This window comes from Tiliqua scincoides, chromosome 7, assembly GCF_035046505.1.
Source record: "Tiliqua scincoides isolate rTilSci1 chromosome 7, rTilSci1.hap2, whole genome shotgun sequence".
Taxonomy (NCBI): domain Eukaryota; kingdom Metazoa; phylum Chordata; class Lepidosauria; order Squamata; family Scincidae; genus Tiliqua; species Tiliqua scincoides.
Window position 1 is genome coordinate 32,549,858 of NC_089827.1, and position 21,530 is coordinate 32,571,387.

The 21,530-nt window shown below is 45.4% G+C and overlaps 1 protein-coding gene across 3 annotated transcripts in view; it reads left to right on the top strand.

Annotated features, from left to right (window-relative positions):
- The first annotated feature begins 200 nt into the window (after nt 1-200).
- Nucleotides 201-21,530, top strand: part of GATA3 (GATA binding protein 3) — a 44,587-nt gene continuing 23,257 nt past the window's right edge. For 2 of the 3 annotated variants that reach the window (XM_066633975.1, XM_066633976.1), the window contains exons 1-2: nt 201-441; nt 8,108-8,644. In XM_066633975.1, coding sequence (XP_066490072.1) covers nt 201-441; nt 8,108-8,644 — 778 coding nt within the window. Of the gene's footprint in view, nt 442-3,973; nt 3,980-8,104; nt 8,645-21,530 lie in introns of all 3 variants that reach the window. The other variant, XM_066633977.1, reaches the window with a different exon arrangement.

Consider the following 21,530-nt stretch of genomic DNA (forward strand, 5'->3'; position numbering starts at 1 on the left):
TCCGAGGACGCGCTGGGAGCCTTCTCCCGCCCCGCATGGGAGCCGCTCCTGCAAGAGGGGCCTCCAGCAGCTGTCCCCGCACCTAGGCAGGCGCCGGAGCGCTCCCTCTCCTCTCCCCGGCCTGCCTCTCGCGCTGCCCCCGGCGCAGGGGCGCCAGGATCCCGCCAGAGCCACCGCCGGAGCCCCCAGCGCCCTCCAGCATGGAAGTGAGCACGGACCAGCCCCGCTGGGTCAGCCACCACCACCCGGCCGTCCTGAACGGGCAGCACCCGGACTCCCACCACCCCGGCCTGGGCCATTCCTACATGGACCCCGCGCAGTACCCTCTGGCCGAGGAAGTGGATGTACTTTTCAACATCGACGGGCAGGGCAGCCACGTGCCCTCCTACTACAGCAACTCGGTGCGGGCGACGGTGCAGCGCTACCCCCCGGCCCATCACGGTGAGTGCCCGTCCCCCGGCCGCCAGCCCCGCACACTCCACGGAGCGCTTTCCAGCCCGGGCCATCCATCAGCCGCAGACGCTTCTGAGAAGGTCTGATCCCCAAGGAGCCGGGCCGGGCGAAGGCTCTCGCAGCCACCCCCCCCGGCTCGTTTACTCGGAAGGAAGCCTCTCCTCGCCCCGGAGCCGCGTCCCCCCCAGCCAGCGGCTCCAGGAGCCCTTGGAAGCAGCAAAAGAAACTCTCCGGGGGCTCTTGAGAGCTCACTGCAACCGGGGGCGCTTCCTTTCGTGTAAACGTGTGCTCGGGACTCTTAGGCGGAGCGTCCCTGTGGCAGGCTTTATTGCGATAGTCCTACTGACTTGCAGGGCGCTGTCTTCGAAATCAAGGCGAAATTAAAAGCTGCGATCCCATGCACGCTTTCCTGGGAGTAAGCCCGCAGTGGGACTTCTGAGTAGATCTGCAGAGGCTTGTGCTGTTTGGCTGCCAGTTTGAGCCTACTTGCATCAGAGTAAGCCCAAGGACTGGGCTCCATGACCACAGGCTTCCAAATTTCCTTGCAGTTGGCTTAACGGGCGCTGCACTAGAGTAAGAAGGAGGGCAATAGAAAGGGCACGATCCACTGGAAGTTAAGCACTTCCGGGGGGGGGGAATCCTCATAGTTTCCAACAGAATGGCGAAGCGCTTGCTGTAAAGCCCGCACCTATGAGCCTGGGAGCAGGTCCCATAGAGCGTGATGGGACTTGTTTCAGAGTAAACGTGCCTAGGAGTGGGTTGCACAGCTCTCCCACTTGCAATCAATGGGATTTCGAACACGACTGGACCGGGGCTGTAATTCAAACCCTCCACTGAATTACTGCGCCCTCGAACCACAAATCCGACGTGGAGAGAGAATTTACGTTCACGGTGCAAAACACATTTACGCGGAAGTAATTCTTATTGAGCTCAGTGGGCCGTACATCCCAGGAAATGAGGCGAGGGGTCCGCAACCACTCAGCTCCCAAACTTCATTCCCGCACAGATTTAACCAGTTAGCAACCCCCCCCCCTTAGATTCCTTCTGGCTGTAGTTAATAATAAAAATAATAACGAGAGACTCTTTCAACAGCAGTTCTGAGAAGGCTCGATTAACTTTAGGGAGAAGAAACGGGGCAAATTGGACAACAGGGACCCCCCAAAGGCACCCAGTCTAAAGCGTAACTGGGCAAAAAGCGGCGTAATGCCTTTGCCTGCGGCCTGAGAAGTCAGAATTAAAGCTGTCAAGGAGAATAAGTGATCTGATTGTCTCCTTGGGACGGTGTCCCATTAGCATGCATGATGCGAGGCTGAATACTCGCAGGACCAAGACAAGAAGACCGAGAGCCCAAGCCTAGGCGTGCCTGCTCAGAAGTAAGTTCCATTAGAGTCAATGGGGCTTACTCCCAGGAAAGTGTGGATAGGATGGTACCCCTGCCAGGATCTTGTGGTCTGGCAGTTTTCAAGTGACCCAGAAATCTTCCTTAAGCTGGAGAAAGTGTAGTCACTTTTCCAAGTGCAGTGCAGCAGGATTTGACGCGGGTTAACTTTGAAGTAAGGCCTACTGCGTTTAATGGAGCTTACTTCCAAGAAAGTCTGCTTCAGATTGCAGGGGTGCAGCCCGATCTCGTGTCTATTTACTCCCAAGTAGATCTCACGGAGTTCAAGGGGGCTTGTTTTTATTCAGTCTCAAGCATACTTCTTGTGGAAACAGAAGGAGCACTCAAAGTGTTTCAGGGCAGGGTTTGGGAAGGTTTCAGGGCGCTTCGAAATCTCGCCCACCTTCCCAAAGAGTTTCCCTGTCGCTGGGATTTTTATGCTTCCCAGAAGATTTGTTCAAAAATCGCCAGGAAAAGGCAGGGCACGTAGATAGAAAAGGCACTAAACAGAAATGCAGGTGGACAGGCGGGCAGCAAGCGCATGACAGACTGGAAGGAGATCCTCTCTCTGAAATAAAATAGAGAGAAAACTCGCTTTTAAACCCTTCGGCCTTTTATTTTTCAGCGCCCCCTTGAGTTGCCCAAACGGAGAAATAAAGGGATGGGGGCAGCAGGCACTCCCGCAAGCAGAGGTGGCTGAAAGGGCAGTCCTTGTCCACACACAGAGCAGGTTGAGTGGGTTGAGTAAACACGATTAATCCGATTAATAATCGCCTCTTGCCCACCGAAATACTGTTAACCCTTCTCCTTCCTGCTCTGGTCTGCGAGGCAATCCGTTTGATCTCTCTTGACGAGGGCTGACTCTTGGACTTCCTGCCCAAAAGCGTTTTCCATGGTTGTTTCAAAATGCAGACTGGATTTGAAAAATGGGTCCCTTCCTACCCTTCGTCATCTGTGGCAGAAATAGCGCGAGAGGGGCTCTGGGGGGCTTTTCAGTGTCACGTGTGAAGAAAGCACCAGTTCAGCCTTTCTCGGACACCTGGGTTCACAACCCAGCCCGGTCAAATTTGGTGAGCGAGGATGTTCCTTACTGGTGATAAATGTGAATTGAGATTATTCTATTTGCGAGTTGGTAACATCTATCTGTCTATCTAATCTTCTGCTTACATCTCCTGTATATTCTGACTTCTGGATAATCGGCAATGTTAGTCAACATGTTACGTGGATGGATTTAAAAAGTCCCAGTTTCTGCCATGTTCACTCCTCAGGCTAGACTGCCCAGTCCACAAACCCATTCAAATAAAACGTTCCCCTCTTTAAGCTGGAATCCAAGGAATAAATATTGTTAACGAAGAAGCCAGTATATTGAACTGACTTCTGAGTAGACCTGGTCAGGCTCGGGTTGTTGGTCCTTAATCGGCAGCACATTTATTTGGAGGAATTAAGTCACTCTGGAACTCGGAGAAATGTCTCATTCCAACTCAGTCCGGAGTACATTTACTTCTAGAGAAGCTTCGCTGATTTCAGTGCACTTTCGTTTTAGCCCTGATGTGTGAAGTGCCAACCTGTTAGCAACAGGAGGGTTCGAACTGGGAAAAGTGTCGAGGCCATCGAACACGGCAGCCCGAGCCTGTGATTGTGAGTCTCAGGGAGTGTGGCAGGGCTTACTTCCAAGTAAGCGTGCCAGGACGGCAGCCGCCTGGGGATCAGGCAGTCTGAGGCTTAATGATACCAACTCAAGAAACCTGGCATGGGCTCGCAGTTCTTTTGCAGAGCTCTTAAGAAAAGAGCTTGAAAGTTGCAGAGCTTAAAAGTTGAAGGTTTGTGTTTCTGAGAATGTGCCCAGAGACCAGGAGAAAAGGATCGTCACCTTTCTGTCGTGCTGCGACACTCTAGCAAATGGCTTTACCATGCTGATCCTTAATTCCACCTTTATTTGAAATTAAAGCCCCAAAGTATTTGAATTTAACGCAATTAGTTCCAGTTCCTCAGGATGTGTCTGTGTGTCCAGCAGTTCAGTCCTACACAGAGGTGTTTGAAATGGTGTTATTTACCCTACTCAGAAGTAAATCCATTGTGTTAAGTAAGACTTAGGTTGTAATTCTATCTTACTCACCAGAGACAAAACCTTTAGCCATACAGATCTAAGTTTAAAACGGAGTTCAGCTGGAATTAGGCTGTAGTCCAACCCATACTGACCTGAGAGCAAAAGTCACTGAGCTAACTGCTTCTGAGTAAACATGGTTAGGATCCCACTGTCAGTGTAATCTTAAAGCTTCAGTCCTTGGTTTCTGGAGAACATCACCTCAGAGAGGAAATTCTATTACTTGGGACTAAGTCCCACAAAATTCAATAGGCTTACTTCTGAGGAAACATGCCTAACCTCTCTGATTGCACAGTATACTTTCTGGGAAGCAAGGCTGTAAACCTCAGTATTACCCTCTCTAGAATCAAATATCCCTTTAAACTCATTCACCTTATTTTTGAGTCAACAGATATGGAGGGTTAGTCTAAGTATGTTTACTGAGAATCAAGCCTTACTAATGTGACTTGTTTCTTGGTAAGCATGAATACTACAATCCTATACATGCTCACTTGGGAGCAAAACCCAAAAAACTTTGTGGATCTTACTTTAGGGTAAATCTACCTAGAATCACGCCCTTAAACTTGGAGTCAAAATCCTACTTACTTCCCTGATGTAGCCCACTTACACATGTGAGTTTTGGGAGACAAACACCAGCATGTTAAGATGAAGCATGTCTAACCACTGTAGTTTAAAGTAGGATTTACAGCAAAGACCCTGGCCTGGCCTGGCCTGGCCTGGCTGGGTGGTGGACTGGGCAGCCCCTCCTTTTAAAAAACTGAGTTGTAGCCAAATGTTTTCTACAAAACAGGGAATACTACTTGGAGTGAGTCCTCTTGCTCATGAGGTTTTGTCCATTTCACCTGGCCTCCTGGTTTAAGAAGCCATGCAGGGTTGATTGGGGAAGTCCCATTAATGAGGATTGGGGGGGGGGGAGAAGCAGAGTGTGCAGGAAGAGAGAATCTGATCAGTCTATGCAGCTTAGGTCAGGGCGAAGGTGTTGAATTTGGCTTGTTGGCAGGTTAGCTGCATTTTCTCTTCAATTCAAACGCTTAGTGGGCTGATCCTATAGTTAGTTCACTAGAAAGTTACCTGCTTCCCCAGTAAGTGTGCACAGGTTTGCAGTCTTTATACAGAGGTAGGTGAGAGTAAGGGCTGTTTCATAGATTATGCAGGATCAGGCCAGGGGTCTGGGGCCAAGGTCTCAATCCTAGGTGCACTTATTCTGGAGCAAATCCCTTGAATGTAAGGAGACTTGATTCTATGTTAACATGCATAGTGCTGCGCTGTGTGGCAGCAAATCTCTGACCCTGCTGAGTTGCCAACTGACCAAAAAATTATATATTCTGCTCTGGTACTTTTAACAAGATCTGCAGCAACCAGAAGGTGAAGCTTTCCACAGTATGGAGATATGCTTTGTCAACTATTAGTGCCTGTAGAATAAGTGATTGTATAAGGCATCACTACAGGGTTCAGTTGAAAAGTTAGTAGCATTATTGAGGAATCTGTAGGGCAGTTTGTAAAATTGTAGGTATATCCTTAATAAAATATGTGAAGGAACCCTAAAATTGAACTTGCAGGGTTTTAGCCCCAAGGTGACATGTTTGAAGGGCAATTCTAAGCATATATGTCCTGTTTAACTCAGTGTGATGTACTTCTGAATGCATATGTTCAGGACTGGGACTGTTCTTATGCCCAAATACGGCTGAAATCCTGAGCATATTTACTCTGATGTATGTCTCCCACTGAACAAATGGGTTTTACTGTGAAGGATGGAAGGTAGGGATGTATGCACGCTTGTGTGTTCATTCCTATCCTCGGCATATTTACCTGGGATCAATATGACTTGCCTTCCTGTAAATGTTTAGGTTAGGTGGGTTGAAATAGGGTTTAGGGTTAAACATTTAGACCCTGAATCAAAACACATACAAAACAGAAGCTACTCCCTTTCGTTTTAGTAAGTTACCATGAATTCAGAATCAGTACTAAAAAGTTGTCCTGGGACTGATTCTGATTCTGACACACCCTTCCTGAAAAATAACTTTCCAGACTGCACATGTTGTGTTGCCTGATACAGAGTGAGCTCCTTGGTCTTTTCGACTCAGCATGGCTTATACTGGCTGGCAGTAGCTCTCCCGGTTTTACTTGAGGGGGGGGGGGCTTTCTTAGCAATAGAGGAGTTTCCAGGATTTGAAACTGGGCCGATCTGCATGCAAAGCAGGTGCTCTACATTGAGCTACAGTCCTATCTTGCATTTGAATTCAATTTACACCCCATTTTCAAAGCATTACTTGACTGTAAATCCACATGACTGAAGTGAGACTCTTCTAGGTAAATGATTTTTGGATGTCAGTTACCTTTCCAAATAGCACCCTGATCTTAAATCATACTTTTTCTGCTCTCCACTTGCCTCCTGTGTGTGGGTGCTTGCGCATGTTCATGTGTATGTGTGTAGATATATCTTCTATACATTAATGTGAACTGAGATGCATATTCAAGAAGGGGACTAAGAACTGGAATTTTAAAAAGTACAGTGCACAACCAAGAGATTCAAAACCACAAACTAGTACAATAAAAAGGATGATCACTGATCTATGTAAATGGCCCAATCTGTGTTAATATAAGACCCTTTGTCCCCAAGACAGATTTGTTTGTTTCATCTAGCAAATCTTACTGAAATATGTTTGGCAAGCCACTTGTATTGACAGATCATTTCTGTGTACTAGGCTGAGAGATCTCTTTTGTTTTCTTCAGCCTTTGGTGTTGACCCCTGTTTTGCTCTCTAATAAACCTATAAGAGATTCATTAAACTTTGGAGTACTAAAGTTGCAAATCAGGAGTTCAGATTTGGGGAGAAAGGTAGAAGGGTTCTGAAATCCAAAACTCTATCCAATTTTAGCCAAACCATGCTCCCCCCCCCCCAAAGCAGGGTTTTCCTTAAAAATTAGTGCCATTGCACAGAGCCTCTGATGACTGTGCAGTGGTGTGACAGTATCTTCCTGACATTTGGCAGTGACATCATTACATCATTGCTGACTTCTGGGTCAACCAAGTTCCGAGCTGTGTGACTTAGTGGGAATGCTGCCCCTCCGGCCTTCAAAAAGCAGTAGTTAAGGGGGCTGTCCCAAAAAATAAGTGGGTAGGATCCCTGGCCCACATGGCTAGCCCATCCAGGAGATGAAGGGGTCTGAGACAGCAGTAGATTGGTCAGGAGAACCTATCACAGTCCATCTGCATGCCTCCACTGCTGGTCCTCCTTCCAGGGAGACAGGCAGGTAGAGTAAATGTGGAGGGGAAGAGAGTGCTGAGCTAGAACATTGGAGAGGGGGAGGAGCAGAGGCTGGCACATTATTGGGTAAGGGTAGATGCCATCTTGGGTGCCAAGAGGTCTTGAGCCAGCCCTACTGGCCCAGTATACAATTCAGCTATTGTGTCAATACCCATCTATTTTATGCCCAAACAGAGCTGCTCCAGAGTTTAGCTAGATCATGGATATCATTTTTGTTTTCTTGATCTTAAATGGCCTCATTGAGGCCAACTAGGTGGTCACTTAGGGCTACACATTTCCAGGTGCAGCTAAACAAATGCTTTGGTTCAGTGACTGTCTTGAAGATAGTCCCTACTAGGCTCTACTACCATAGGCCTTTTGCAGAAGGCCCAGAGACAGCTTAATTGTTAGTTGATTGGGTGATGCCTCCTGTTCCAGAAGATACTACTGAGAGCCTTTTGAACTTTCTGATCTGCCCAGGGCATTGCAGGGGAGGAAGTAAAGAAATAAGCGGCAGACATGAAAAATAAAAATGCAAATTTTGTAGTTCAGCCATGATCATTCACTATGTTACAGTGAGCAGCATATGAGAAAGCACAAGGACTATGCCACAGCAAAAATTAAGCACTTTGAAGTCCCATTGATTTCAACAGAATAATGAAACACAGCACTTTTTTCACTGAACTGAAATCAATAGGACTTAAATATGCTGCACTTTGGTGAGATCCTCTCCAAGGTGAAGGTATTTGTTGGGTGGAGGACAATGCTTTTTCACCTATGGGAGCAAAGAAGCTGATTTTGAAGTGTCAGTGTTTTGGAGTTTAGGTTGTCCACAGATGTGAACTTGAGGGGCCTGCATCAATTTCTCATCCCAGTTGTGGGAAAAAGCAACTAACTGGGGTCTGCTTGTCTTCTGTCCTAGCAGGTGGTCAGGTGTGCCGCCCGCCATTGCTGCATGGTTCTCTCCCTTGGCTGGATGGGAGTAAGGCTCTGGGAAGTCATCACAGCGCCTCCCCGTGGAACCTGAGCCCCTTCTCCAAGACCCCCATCCACCACAGCTCACCTGGACCTCTCTCTGTCTACCCTCCGGCATCCTCTTCTACTTTGTCTGCGGGCCACTCCAGCCCACACCTCTTCACCTTCCCACCAACTCCCCCCAAAGATGTTTCTCCAGATCCCTCCATCTCCACCCCGGGCTCCACTGGATCCAGCCGGCAAGAGGAGAAGGAGTGTATTAAATACCAAGTGTCTTTGGCCGATACCATGAAGTTGGAATCCTCTCATTCCCGGAGCAGCATGGCCTCGTTAGGAGGGGCCTCTTCCTCTGCTCACCATCCTATCACCACCTACCCTTCCTATGTTCCTGAATATGGCTCTGGACTTTTCCCCCCCAGCAGTCTGCTGGGGGGTTCACCTACTGGGTTCGGGTGCAAATCCAGACCAAAAGCACGTTCCAGCACAGGTAGGGTCCTGAATGGATTCATAATGCTTATATATTTGGGGACAGGGATTAGCAATTAGCAATGATTAAGGACAGGGAGCAATCGTTTGGGAAAATGGAAATCAGGTGGGCTTTGAGGACAAATCTGACCTAAATGAACTAATAAGACAGGTAGGCTGCTATGTGTATTATTAGTAAAATGTTAAAAGGCAATGAATCTGAATAGTTAGAAATCAAACCATGTGATCCAAAGATCAATATGGGCATCTCAGTTTCTTTCTCTCCAAAATGCCATTCCAAGTACTCACATGGATGGCACTATAGCAAATCAATTTAAAAAACAAAGTTTCTTTGCTTTGGTGGTTTAAAAATAGCCTTGCTGACCTTTGTGATGTAAGATAAGAGTCATTAAGAAGACAATCCATCAGCACCTCCCTTCACCAATGCAAAATGATCACCTTTCTTTCACATGCTCAGGGGGAAGGGAGGGATCCACTGGAGAGAGAAGGATTGATGGATTGTCAGCCAGCTGCCCCCCCTTTCATTAAGGAGGCTATTGTTAAAGGATTGTTCAGTTTTTTAAACTGATTTTTAAAGGGGTGCATTTTCCCCTTCTCCAGGGATCAGCACATTCCTTCTCATGTGCAGGGGCCATTTGTGTTGAGTCAAATCTGTGTATAAAAAATCCGTGTATAAATAGGCTGGACCTGTATATTCCAAATGCATTCTACAGTGTTTATTACATATCACTCTTTCAAAAGATCAGAGCCTCTTAAACAGGACTCTGAATGGTTTCCTTGTCAGGCATTGGGCAAATGGGGCGGCTTAACTTTTAACAAACTGATAGCATGTTGGGGGGGGGGAGCTGTCCACTTACACCAGAAAATCTCCAGCAATTTTTTAGAAGCAGGAAATATCTTCTGGATTTCAGCTACTTTCTCATTTTGATAGGAAGAGGAATTACACATATGCAGAAAACACAGTGGGGACTACACATTTGAGCTATCCACAGGAAACATGGTTTCTCTCCTACGCACGCTGCGATTTTCTATCAAATATACTTGCATATAGATTGACTGAGCCCCAGTTCATAATATTGTGAAACCAGATGATGCTGGTTTAAGATTATTTTGCTGATTTGGCTCTCTTTTCTCTGTGCTTTTTGCTGTGGGAAATTCCTGCATACAAATGATTTTGGTAATTTTTCTCAACTAAAACAAGAGGATGGCAGTCGTAATGAAAATTAACTTCTATTGAGTTCCATAAAAGTGACTTAGAATCATCACCTACATTTAAGTTCCCAGTTCCCCAGGGTAATATGACTTGTCCTGAGCATATAATTAAACCTCACACCCTCATTCTAATAATATTTAATTTGTATGGGCGGGGGGGGGGGGGGAAGCAAACCTCTTTTGATTTCAATGGAATTTGACTTTCTATTGTGTTAATGATCCAAAAAGCATTTATCTGGAAGTGTCACTGATTTATATACATAAAATTTTTTATAAAACTTTCTCCCAAATAACTATTGGCTTGAGCAATAATCTTAGGTTCATAGACGTATGCTGCATTCACTGGATTTATTATTTTATTTGCTATCTTTTTATTTTGCCTTCCTCTAGGGAGTTCAGTGCAAGATTCCTCCCCACATCTTATTCTCACAATTACCTTGTGATGTAGATTTGTTTGAGAGGTTCAAGATCACTAGTTCAAGATCACTCCTCTCCAACAATTTTTATTTTTGAGTGGGAATTTGAATCAGATCTTGCCAGTTTTAATTCTGTGTGGGTAAAAGTGTTTAAGAAGGATTTAGGTTTCCTGTCTTTTAAATCACACATATGACACCTCCCTATCTCACATAGCCATTCCCCTCTTGCTTTAGCCAATTTTGTACAAGACGGTATTCATTAAAAATGTTTTCTATTTCTAGCAAGTCTTTCCTTTCCCTTCCTACTTATTTTGTCTCATGGGAAATAGAAGCAGAGAGTTGAATCAGATTTATGTTTATTAAGCATCACCCCCAGGCCCCCATTGCCCCCCACATTCAACAAGCAGGGCACTCTTGAAGCGGATACCAATTCTACATAGGAAAATCTTTAGCATGATGTTGCCTGACCCTTTGTGGACACTAACAGACCATTTATGCACATGTTCAATTTAATATGATGTTCTCACTTCTATGCAGAAATGGAATGTACATTGTCATGTGTGGAGCATGTCTGGTTTGCCACAGATGTGGCAAGAAGTTCTGATGGGCAGTGGGTTCCCATGGCTTGCATGTTCAATGGAACAGATCTGAATATTTTCATCATGCCTAAATTCATTATGCCTGCAAGTATATGAATGGGATCCATGCAGTAGGTTGCCAATTTTTCAGCCTGATTTTGTAGCTGTGTCTTTAACTGTTGCTTACTGTTACCCTGCACATGCCCGATCTCGGAAGCTAAGCAGGGTCAGGGCTGGTTAGTACTTGGATGGGAGACCACCTAGGAATACTGGGTGCTGTAGGCTTATACCATAGTCTTTCGAGACTGAAGGTTGCCAACCATAAGCAGGTGATAAAGTTTATGTCCATGCTGAAAAAGAAAAAAATTTCACTGGTTGATTTCTACACATCAGACTGCTGCTAGAGGCAAAAGAGCAGATGTGGCTGGTTTATTGTCTGGTCAGTTGGCAACCAGAATGCACAGCTTTTCACCCAAAAGTGCAAGTGTTGTTTGTCCAGCAGCTCTAACTGTACATTCCTAGATCCCATTTAGGCTAAAAGAAACTTTGGACTTGTGGAACTCTGACATCACTCCTTCTACCCTCTTTCTTCACCTTGTGGTTTTTCTTGGGTTGTGCTCCTTTGGTGCAAGCAGGGAAATGAAATGAGCATGCACAATCAATCCAATTTTGTTGTGCAAGTCCTCTTCCCACCCTGCTTGCTAAATCTAGCACTCCCTTGTCTGAGGCAACCTGCTGCTGTTAACTCTGAACATTTCTGGAAAGCTGATTCTTTTGTGTGTGCGTGCGTGCATATGTGTCTCTGTGTGTGGTATCATGTGGGAACCACAAAAACCTAATGTGTTCCAGAAATGTTGTTTATTGAGGTGTGTGTGTGTAAATAAAATTGGACACAACTATGCTCACTTTCCCCTCTCAAATTTTTTCACACCCTCCCCCCCCATTTCTCTTTCTAGATCCTAGGAGCCTGATTAAATACTGCACATACTGAGGGGGGAAGAAAACTTGGGAAAAAAGAGGGAAGTTTTGTTTAGACTGCCTGACCAGGGTCTGTCTCCCAAATAATTCATGATCTGCATTTTAATCATGTTTTGGTAGAAAAGAAAGATATTTTATCCACAAGGGCTGTAATCCTAGCTGCAATTACTAGAACGTAAACCCCACCATGTCCATGTGCCTTAGTTAACAGTCTCAATCCAGTGCAGAACTGACTGCACTTATAATGCATCTTTGCTCAGAAGTAAGGCCTGCAAAGTTCAGTGAGACTTTCAGTACAAGCTTATGCATGTCTACACAAAAGTAAATGGGCTGAGTTCAGTGGGACTTACTTCCAGGTTAGTGTGTATAGCAGTGGTTCTCAAACTGAGTTGTGGCTCTCTGGGGAGCTGTGGAAACAGCCAGGGAGCAGCAGAATCCTCACAAAAAACCAACTGCCCTATAAAATGTATAGGATTGTAGCCCTAATGGGAAGCCATGGCCAATGGGCCACTAAGTCAGGGGAGTCGCCAGTTGAAAAAGTTTGGGAACCACTGGTGTATAGGATTGCAGATTTGCTCTATAGTAAGTGTGACTGGGAGCACAACTATAATCCTGTCAATGTCAGTGGACAGAATCCTGGGGCTGAGAGGGCTGCCAACTTTCCAACTAGCCACTGTAGCTGTGTCTTTTAACTAACAGTTTGAAATGCAAACATTGATAGGTTGTTATGTCTGTGAAAAACATGATTTTTGCAGACCAAGCTGTGGCTTTAAGGCAAAGAGCAAGTCAGGTTGTTTGCAATTGTTGTTTTCTGGTGAGTTGGCAGCCCAGAGTACTACTATGTGATTTTTAGCCTGCTCCACAACATCCTTACTTGGCAGTATGCAACACTGAAATCAACAGGGCTTGTTTTTTTTTAATAAACATCTTCTGATCAGACTTTTTCATATAAAACAGATGCCAAAATAAGTCAAAGTCCCACCTCCCATTTCTCTTTTTCCCATAAAAGCTGCTGCAGGCAGAGTTGTCCAGTGTGAGTCAGATCAGTTTTCAGGGTTTTTCCAGGGTGACATTTACTCTGACTGTCTGAGCAAGGACTGTCTCTATTTGGATGATATGTTTTAGCTAATCCAATTATTTTCAGACTGCTGCACGCGACAGTTACATTGTTTATCCAGCGTCAGGAACTTTAATAGAGTCCGGATGCGGTTAACAGTGACAAAAAAAAAGTAAACTCAGAACGGCCTCTTTCTGTACATGCAAGCAGACTGGGGAGAGGAAGGGAGGGAGGAGGAGAGGAAATAGAAATAAAAGTCAATCTGCAAGCTAGTTTGGGTGCCACCTCTTTTTTTTTCTGGCAGGGAACCTGTGCTGCCATGGGAATAGCTGCCATGTCAGGCAAATATGACACAAGATGTTTTTTTCTTAGGATCATAGTTGGCCCAGGCAGCTGGCCCAGGCAGGAAGATGTCTGGTTCTGTGGATGTGTGAAGTGACTATGGAGTTGAGCTCTTATGTGACCCTTTATCTAAGCTCTCCCAGTATTCAGGAGATCAGAAGGATCATGGAAGTCAGGAATGCATGGTCATGTGTCTATACCTCAGGAGCAGCCTTCCAAAGTGTTTGTTGTGGGAGCACTTCTGGATTTTTTCTCCAGGGGCCCACAAAAATCTGAAATGGTCTTCACAGTACCTTTTTAAGCTACAGTCTGGAGCATGTTACTTGGAAGTCAATCTCAATGATATTGGCGGAATTTACTGCTAAGTAATAACATTTAGGGTTGCATTACCAGTAGGCAATGTGATGTGATTTGATTTCTTCTGATGTGAAGAAATCTTACTTGGTTCATTGTATGAGTTTTAGGCCCAAATCCTAACCCACTTTCCAGTACTGGCATAGCTGTACTAACAGGATGTGTGCTGCATCCTGCAATTGGAGGGGCACTCACAGAGGCCTCCTCAAAGTAAGGGAATGTTTGTTTCCTTATCTTGGAGCTGCATTGCCCTTATGTCGGTGCTGGAAATTGGGTTAGGACTGGGTTAGGTTAGTCTATTATTTGTCAATTAAGTTTCCACACACTGCACGTGAGGAAAAAACACTGCATTTGAGGGGGGGAAAGGTATCATCTTAAGAGGCATTCCCTCATTTCTCTCCCACAGGAGGGAATGCATCTTCTGATATGGCACTTTCCAGGTCTATAATGCTGTGCACTAATAATGATGTTAAACTGTTTAAACTTTGCTGAGCAATTAATTGAGGGCACTTTTTCAGCTGATTAAATATTTTAATCTATTACTCTTAACATGAATTGACTAGAATATGATGCAGCCATGATTACTGGGTAAATAGAGAAGATAGATAGAAAATAGAAAATAGAGAAGGTAGAGAAGAGAGATAGAGAGAAGAAGCGGATGCTGTGTGTGTGTGAGAGATATGTGGCGGTACTTGTACGAAACACCAGATATTTGTCTATCTAGGCTAGTATAGTCCACTATGACAATTGGTGTCTTCCTGCCCTTAACTAGAGATGACAGAGATTGAACTGGGACCCTTCTTAGTTGCCAGCTTTTTTTTTCTAGTGGAGTTCCTGTACTTGGCCCATGTGCATCACATGTCAAAATTTTGCAGGTGAAATTTTTCCTGGTGTGGAGGTGGCAGTGACGGCGTAAACATCTGCATTGCCAGGCAGATGCTTAAAGTGCAGAAGCCCAACCAGATGCAAAGGTGGCAGTACTTTAGGTCCCTTCATGGGCGAAGTCTGTGCTCTGCCACTGTGGCCTTTCTCTGCAATGTTGTTGCAGTGAGTTTGGCAAAAAGCAATCACAGTTTTGGGGAAAAATAATGCTAATCTTTATGAGCCAGGATCTTTTCTGTCTTGATTGCTTTGTTTGGAACTTTTATAATCGCCAGACACAGCACTGTTTAGCCAAGGAAAGCTGGGCTGGGTGGGATTGCTGGCCAAGAAAAGGGAAAGGACTGGGATGAAAATGGAGTGAGGCACAAGGCAGACGGTTAGGGAAAGGGAAAGGCTCGGGAGAGGCACTTGAGCTGCTCTCGCTCTGTTCCCCTCGCCTTGCTGTAACTTGCTGGAGCCAAGAGGAAAACAGCAAGTGGAGTGACAGACCTTTTTGGGTTGTGGCTCAGACGGACCTGGAGAGGGTGGCTGGCTTAACATACTGCCTTAATCTTATGGGTTGCCAGGTCTTCCCAAAGTCATAAAAGAAGCTACAATTACAGCTTCTCGCACCTGGCTCTTCTGACTCCTTTGCCTGGCCTCTCCCCCACCTTCCATGGGGGCAATATGAAAATAGTATTGACAATCATTTGTATTAAGAGGGTGCTTTTTGAGTGTTTATCATCACATATATTACATAGGTTTTCCCTGGGGGCTGGGGATAAGAATAGGCCCTCGGTTTGGCTGTACTTGTCGTAAGAGGTGACTAAACAGCCACCGGGTAGATGGGACTCGTTAGCCTGGGGAGACAGCTCATCTGAGAAAAGGAAAACTCTGATCTCAAACCTCCACTGCCTTGTGGCTACATCCAGTTATGGAAAAGGCTTCAGGAGTCAACCTCGAGGCAAAATCCGGAGCCGGAGTCCCTGAGGCAGTTCATGGCTGAACACAGTCACGTTCTGGCAACTCCTGCGACGCGGCTGGAACCAACCGTATTGGCTTCTGCCTTTCCATTGGACCATTTCAGCGACGTGGAGAGGGGGGATTTGCTGCATGGGTAACAGTCTATCCTCCATATCTACTTTACCCAGGCTTCGTGCACTGGAGAGGACACTCTGTTCCAAAACACTATTCAGAGCGCGATACCATAGTCTTCCGAGACTGAAGGATGCCAACATATTACATAGGCCACCCTTACAACAGCCTTGTAAGATAGGCCAGAATTAGATGGAGATAGGGCTGAGGTTATAAGAGCAATGGCTTGCCAAAGGCCACTCTGGTGTGTTTCAAAGAGATGTGAACGTGTTTCCCATGATGTATACATGTTTCATTCACAGTGGCGTCACTAGGATTCATGTCACCCGGTGCGGGAGTCCTGTGCGTTACTCCATGTAGTGGGCGGGGCAACACCCCAGGTGGGTGCAGTGATGTACCATTGCCCCACCCCCACCAGTTTTTTGGCTGTACCTTTTGTTATAACACAGATATTTCAATGTGGTTTGTTTCATTGCATTCTGCATGAAATTACACATTGATTGATATATAACATGATGGTCTTATTCTTCCAAATTCTGATTTTTGTGATTTTGAAAACTTGTAGAGTCACACACACACACACACACACACACACACACACACACACTTGTGTCAACTTACTAACACCTTATTGCAGCAGTTCTCAAACTTTTAGCACTGGGACCCACTTTTTAGAATGACAATCTGTCCAGGACCCATTGGAAGTGATGTCATGGCCAGAAGTGACATCAAGCAAATAAAAATAATTATAAATAATTAAATTAAAATTAAATAATTAAATAAGGGGGAGCTAGGTGAATCTACTCTGAAGTAAGTCCTATTGTGGTCAATGGGGCTTACTCTCAGGAAAGTGTGGGTAGGCTTGCAGCCTGTGAGCCCAATCCTATGCATGTGTACTCTGAAGTAAGTCCCATAGTGGTCAATGGAGCTTACTCTGTAGTCTGCCTGCAATAACAACCCCCCAAAAAGAATCAGTGAGATTTCCAACCCTCCCCAGTGCCCAGCTTAAAGTTCTTCTATTTCAGGCATATCAGAATAAAGACCCACCTGGCTTTGCAAGTGCAAAATAGAAAACTTTCCCCTTACCATTCAAGCCTCTTTTTTGTTCTTTTTTTTTGGGGGGGGGGGGGGAGGCTGCCTTCTGGAGCAGCTCCATCGGATCAGGACCCTTCTGGTGTCCTCACATTCCCCTTTGTCTGGCCTGACCACCAGCCAAGGCACACCTGCCTACTCATGAGTAAACACAACCTTGAGGCTGCTTTGCTTTCCATAGGGCTCAATTGCAGCTGGGAGGGGGGACCGCCTTCTCCGGGGTTTTTTGGGGCCGCACTCATTGGATGAGGACCATTCTGACCTCCTTGGAGACTCTCAGCCTGCCTCAACTAAGGCAAGTGCCTACTCGCAAGTAGACACGACCACGTGAATTCGTTTTGGGCTCATACTTGCAGCTTGGAGGAGGGAGCTTCTTGGGTGTTTTTTGGGGGCTGCCTTCATTGGATCGGGACCATTCTGGTGTTGTTGATTTTCTCTCAGCCTGCCCTTTCAGAAGGACTATGGCAAGTACACCTACTCACGAGTAAACATGCGATACAGCTCACTTTCACTTTTCATAGGGCTCCATGCATTTTTTCCTTCCGGCTCTTTGGCCATAACTTTTGAACAAAAGGAGCGATTTCATTTTCATTTTTTGCATTGCACTCCACTGACCATTCCGCATCCAATGGTGTATGGCATGACACGTTAGCTCCTAACCTTCAATGTTAGCGCGTCCTCCCCCCAGGGCGCGTCACCCCCCAGCGCATCACTTGGTGTGGCCCGCACCCCCTGCACCTCCCTAGCAACGCCAGTGTTCATTCATTCCACTGTTTCCTCTGGTGAAACAGGCTTGTCAAGTTCCAAAATCCTGCAGAATCTGTTTGACCAGAATGTTTCTACCACAAGCAGCCATTTCACTTCCAAATTGTCTGCAGCTCTGAAAAATACCAGGTCTGCTCCTGCCACAAATTGCTTTTTGCAGGTTCACTTGAGTCAATGCGTATACATTTGTAGGGCTCTCTCTGGGCCTGTTCAGATAATACTTTCCTCTCCTGAAGTAGCCCCATGCAACAATGGGTGCGTTCACACTCCATGGATAACCCAGCTCCTCCCTTCCCTTCCCTTTTCGGTTACTTTCTGTAATCGTACATATGGGTTAACCTGAACCATTGGGTACATATGGGTTAACCTGAACCAGGTGTTAACCTGAACCATTCCTTACACACACTGCTAAGCCTACTCTTAAAGCAGCGTACTAAAGGGGAGGTTCAGATGATCCATATGACTGCAGCAAACATGATTGAAGTGATGGGAGGAATCAGGATATGCACTCAGGATATGCACAGTCCTATAGTTGTGTGGAGTGTATTTAGGAGTGTAAAGTGAACTGGTTCCCTGCAATTGGAAAACCTACTTTTTCAGGTCCCCAAGTGTTTGAAGAGAATCCTATCCATGTAAAGCTTTTAATGGGTTCACCATGCAATTTAATGGGATGACCTGAAGGGGATGTGAGGGGGTGGGGATGACAGTTATGTTACTGTCCCCCCCCCCCCCCCGCAGTAGTTTGTTTTTTCACTATGTTCATGTCCCAGTCTTCCTTCAAGGAACTCAGGCCAGTATATGGAGTTCTTTTTCCTTCCGCTTTACTCTCCCTACAACTCTGTGTGAGATAGGCAAGGCTGAGAGACAGTGACTGACCTAGGGTAAAAAATCCCAAATAAACCCATAGGAGTTGCACACCCATAGGAGTGCTGTGAGCAGTCTTTTCATGTTTTAATTAACCACAGTTGCCCATTTCATTTGTGGCACACGAGAGCAGATTAGGACCTTAGCCTGAGTTCAACACCACTTTGGTGCTTGGGTCCTGGAGTTTGGGACTAGGATGAGAGCTGAACAGGGGATTTGCCAGCAAAGGTACTTTAACACTGTTGCTGGGATAATGTATGTGAAGCAGCCTGAACACTCAAAAACACTGCATAAATGTTTTAGGATTATGATTACATTTCTCTAGCTGTTGGGCTGTGAAAGAAACAGGATAATTCCTCAGACTGCCATTTAGGAATCCAGTGTATTCCTAGTGCAATGTTATTCCCATTTTAAAGATGAGGAACTGAAGGAGAAGATGTGTTCAGACTAAAAGCTGAGGTGGTAAAGCCATCATGGTGTGAATGCTCATATTGTGGCCTGGTGGCAGTTTGTGTGAACACTGTGACTGTCATAAACTAATGGGGAGGTTGGAGCTTACCACCAGGTAACCAGGTAACCAGGGGTCAGCTGGGAGGTGATGAGTTCAAATTATTGCCTTTTTTGTCCCTGGTTCTGCTCCTATGTATTGAATAGCAGTCTGAAATTCAGAAGCATAGTAGGTGTGGTTTTTCCAATCTTGGAGAAAGAAGTGGTGAGAAAGCACCTTGTTCTAAAGTCTTTGTGTGGCAGGCTGCTGCTGTGCCAGGTGGAGAAGCAGGGTCTCAAGAAATGTCAGCAACTCTGTGGAGCTGGATGGCTCTCTGAGCTGTGCTTGGAGAACTGAACTGTGGTTCAGTAGGTGGAATATTATTTGGAGTATTTTCTAAAATAAGAAACATCCTTTATGTTCCGGTGGGGAAGAGAAGGTCTATTATCAAGCTTTAAAAATGAGAAAAAAAGGATGACTGAACATTCTAGGCCCAGATAATGCAGTAGGCCAGTTCAGCATTAATTGTCAGGTGTAACGTGGAAGTTTTAGGAACTCGGCCACTTTGGGACTTTCCAGAGGAAAATGGAATGGTGAGAATTACACTGTATCAGTTGCTGGGTGACAGCCACAGCAGGGGAGGATTATGAACTTTGTGTCCTGCTTGTGCGTTTGCCAGAGGCATCTGGCTGTCCACTTGGGAAGCAGGATGTTGAACTTGTTGGAGCTGTGGTCTGATCCAATAGGCTCTAATGTTCTTAACCACAGAGAACATTACTTTGAATTAATCATAACCTTTTCATCCTGCCCTTCCTCCAACAAGGTCAGCACAGTGTACAAGGTGCTCCCCTGGCCCATTTTATCTTCACAACAACACTGTGATGTAGGTTAGGCTGAGAAATTGTGAACCTCATAGTTGAGTGGCGATGTCAGCTGGGGTCCCCGCAATCCTTGTTTGATGCTCTAAAGCAGTACATAGTTTTATTTATTTATTTTTTCCACATGTAATGGATTTTATTCTGTTCAAATGGCAAGTTCCAAGAGAAGAACTATTCTTCAGTAGAAAGCTTGCACGTTTAGAAAAGCTAAGTTTAATACAAGACGCATTGCTTCATTGGCCCCAGTTCACATCTTCAGATGCATGAAGTGAAATCCACAGTCGGCAGGCACACCTGGAAGCAGAGAAACAGGAATGAAAAGAGTTGTAAAAGGTGGGATCTCTAAATGGCACACTGTTTTAGAACAGCTTCATATGTGAAGAAATGGTTCACCCTCTGAGAAATTTATCTGTCATTCTTTTAACCTTCCTTGAAACCCATGCAGGTCCTCCTAAGCTGAACTCTCCATGGGAACTTACACTGTGTCCTAAGCACAATTTGGTGGGGGAAATGTGTGGTTCCCTTTGAGGAATGTTGCTAATCTCACTGAAATGTGCTTGGCCTCCCTTGTCATTCTTACAGACACAAGTAGAGCCCTCCAAGGCCAAGTGTGGTGGCAAGTGGGAGCTTTTGTTCCCCTTGTCAAATTGCCATGGAGGGGAGAAATGATCTCTCTCTGTCTGTGCAGAGGGACTAAAGGCCTCCTACCCTTGGCTGTGGTCCTGATCTGTAGCCTCCCCGCTTTTTAATGTTAAGCCCATCAGCATTTAATAATGGGCTTAACAGATGTCTGTGTATCTCTGGGGTACAGAAGGATCTTTTATAAGTAGAAAGCTACTGTGCGTACAAAGGGAGGAGGGGGTCATACACACATCCTTGTAAGGAAGCTTACTGGTACTCATGAAGGTGCCAAAGGAATACATGACATCTCTTTCCTTGGGAGTCAAAGTAAAGATCCTGAGCTTCATAGCTAGCAATGAAGACCTGCTTGGTGCCAATCCATAAAAACAGTCTCGGTCAAGTCCCACTGAACTCAATAGGACACATTAGTTGCACGTCTCTTTTAAATTCCATTCATTTTAGTGGGATATAAACACAACAAACTTTCTCTTGTTGTGCCTTTGTTTTTGCCTTTCTCCCACTCTGCATCTTTGTATAGAAGTATAGAATTATAATTAATCAGATGTACCGATTTGGTTTAAGTTGGACTAGGGCTCACCAAGACTCAGGCCTGGCATCTGCTTTCAATGCTTGCATTTGTGTTTTGAGCATAAATCAGATTTAATGCAACTGTCCCCAAGCAGATGCAGTGCACAGTTCCTTCATCTTGAGTAACTCTAGTGAAGATCAGTAATGTGGGTGACAGGATCTAGATATGGCTCAGGGCCTCCACACTGAGTTTAGCTCCACTATCCCTCTTTCTAGAAACTAAGTCCTGCTTACAAGTGGATACTTGACCAGAAAGGATGTGGTTGTACCCCATGTGATTCTGGGTCTGGAGATTCTGGTTTCTGAATTCAAGTCCATTTTAACTTTGTACGACAAAATACCTGCAGGGTGCTGCATTGAGACTTTCTGAGACTGTCTGAACTGCCTAAAATGTTATCTGAACATGATCTCGTTTTGTCTCCCTAAAAGTCACGCCTCTATAGAAGATTAGTAGTGTGTGAGAGAATATTAGGTGCCAAACTGAAAGCGTCCATTAATTGACTGCTCATGACAGGACAGTCCCATGTATGTTGGGAAAAGTCTGGCATAAGAGGAAACTGAATCATCTACTAATATTCATAAGCGCTCCTATAATCAGATTGGGAGAGGTTGGATTAAATAGGACGTAGATCTAGGCTGGATGTAAGGAGGATGATTTGTTCTTGTTTAACAAGATCAGCTAGGAGATTGGTGACATGC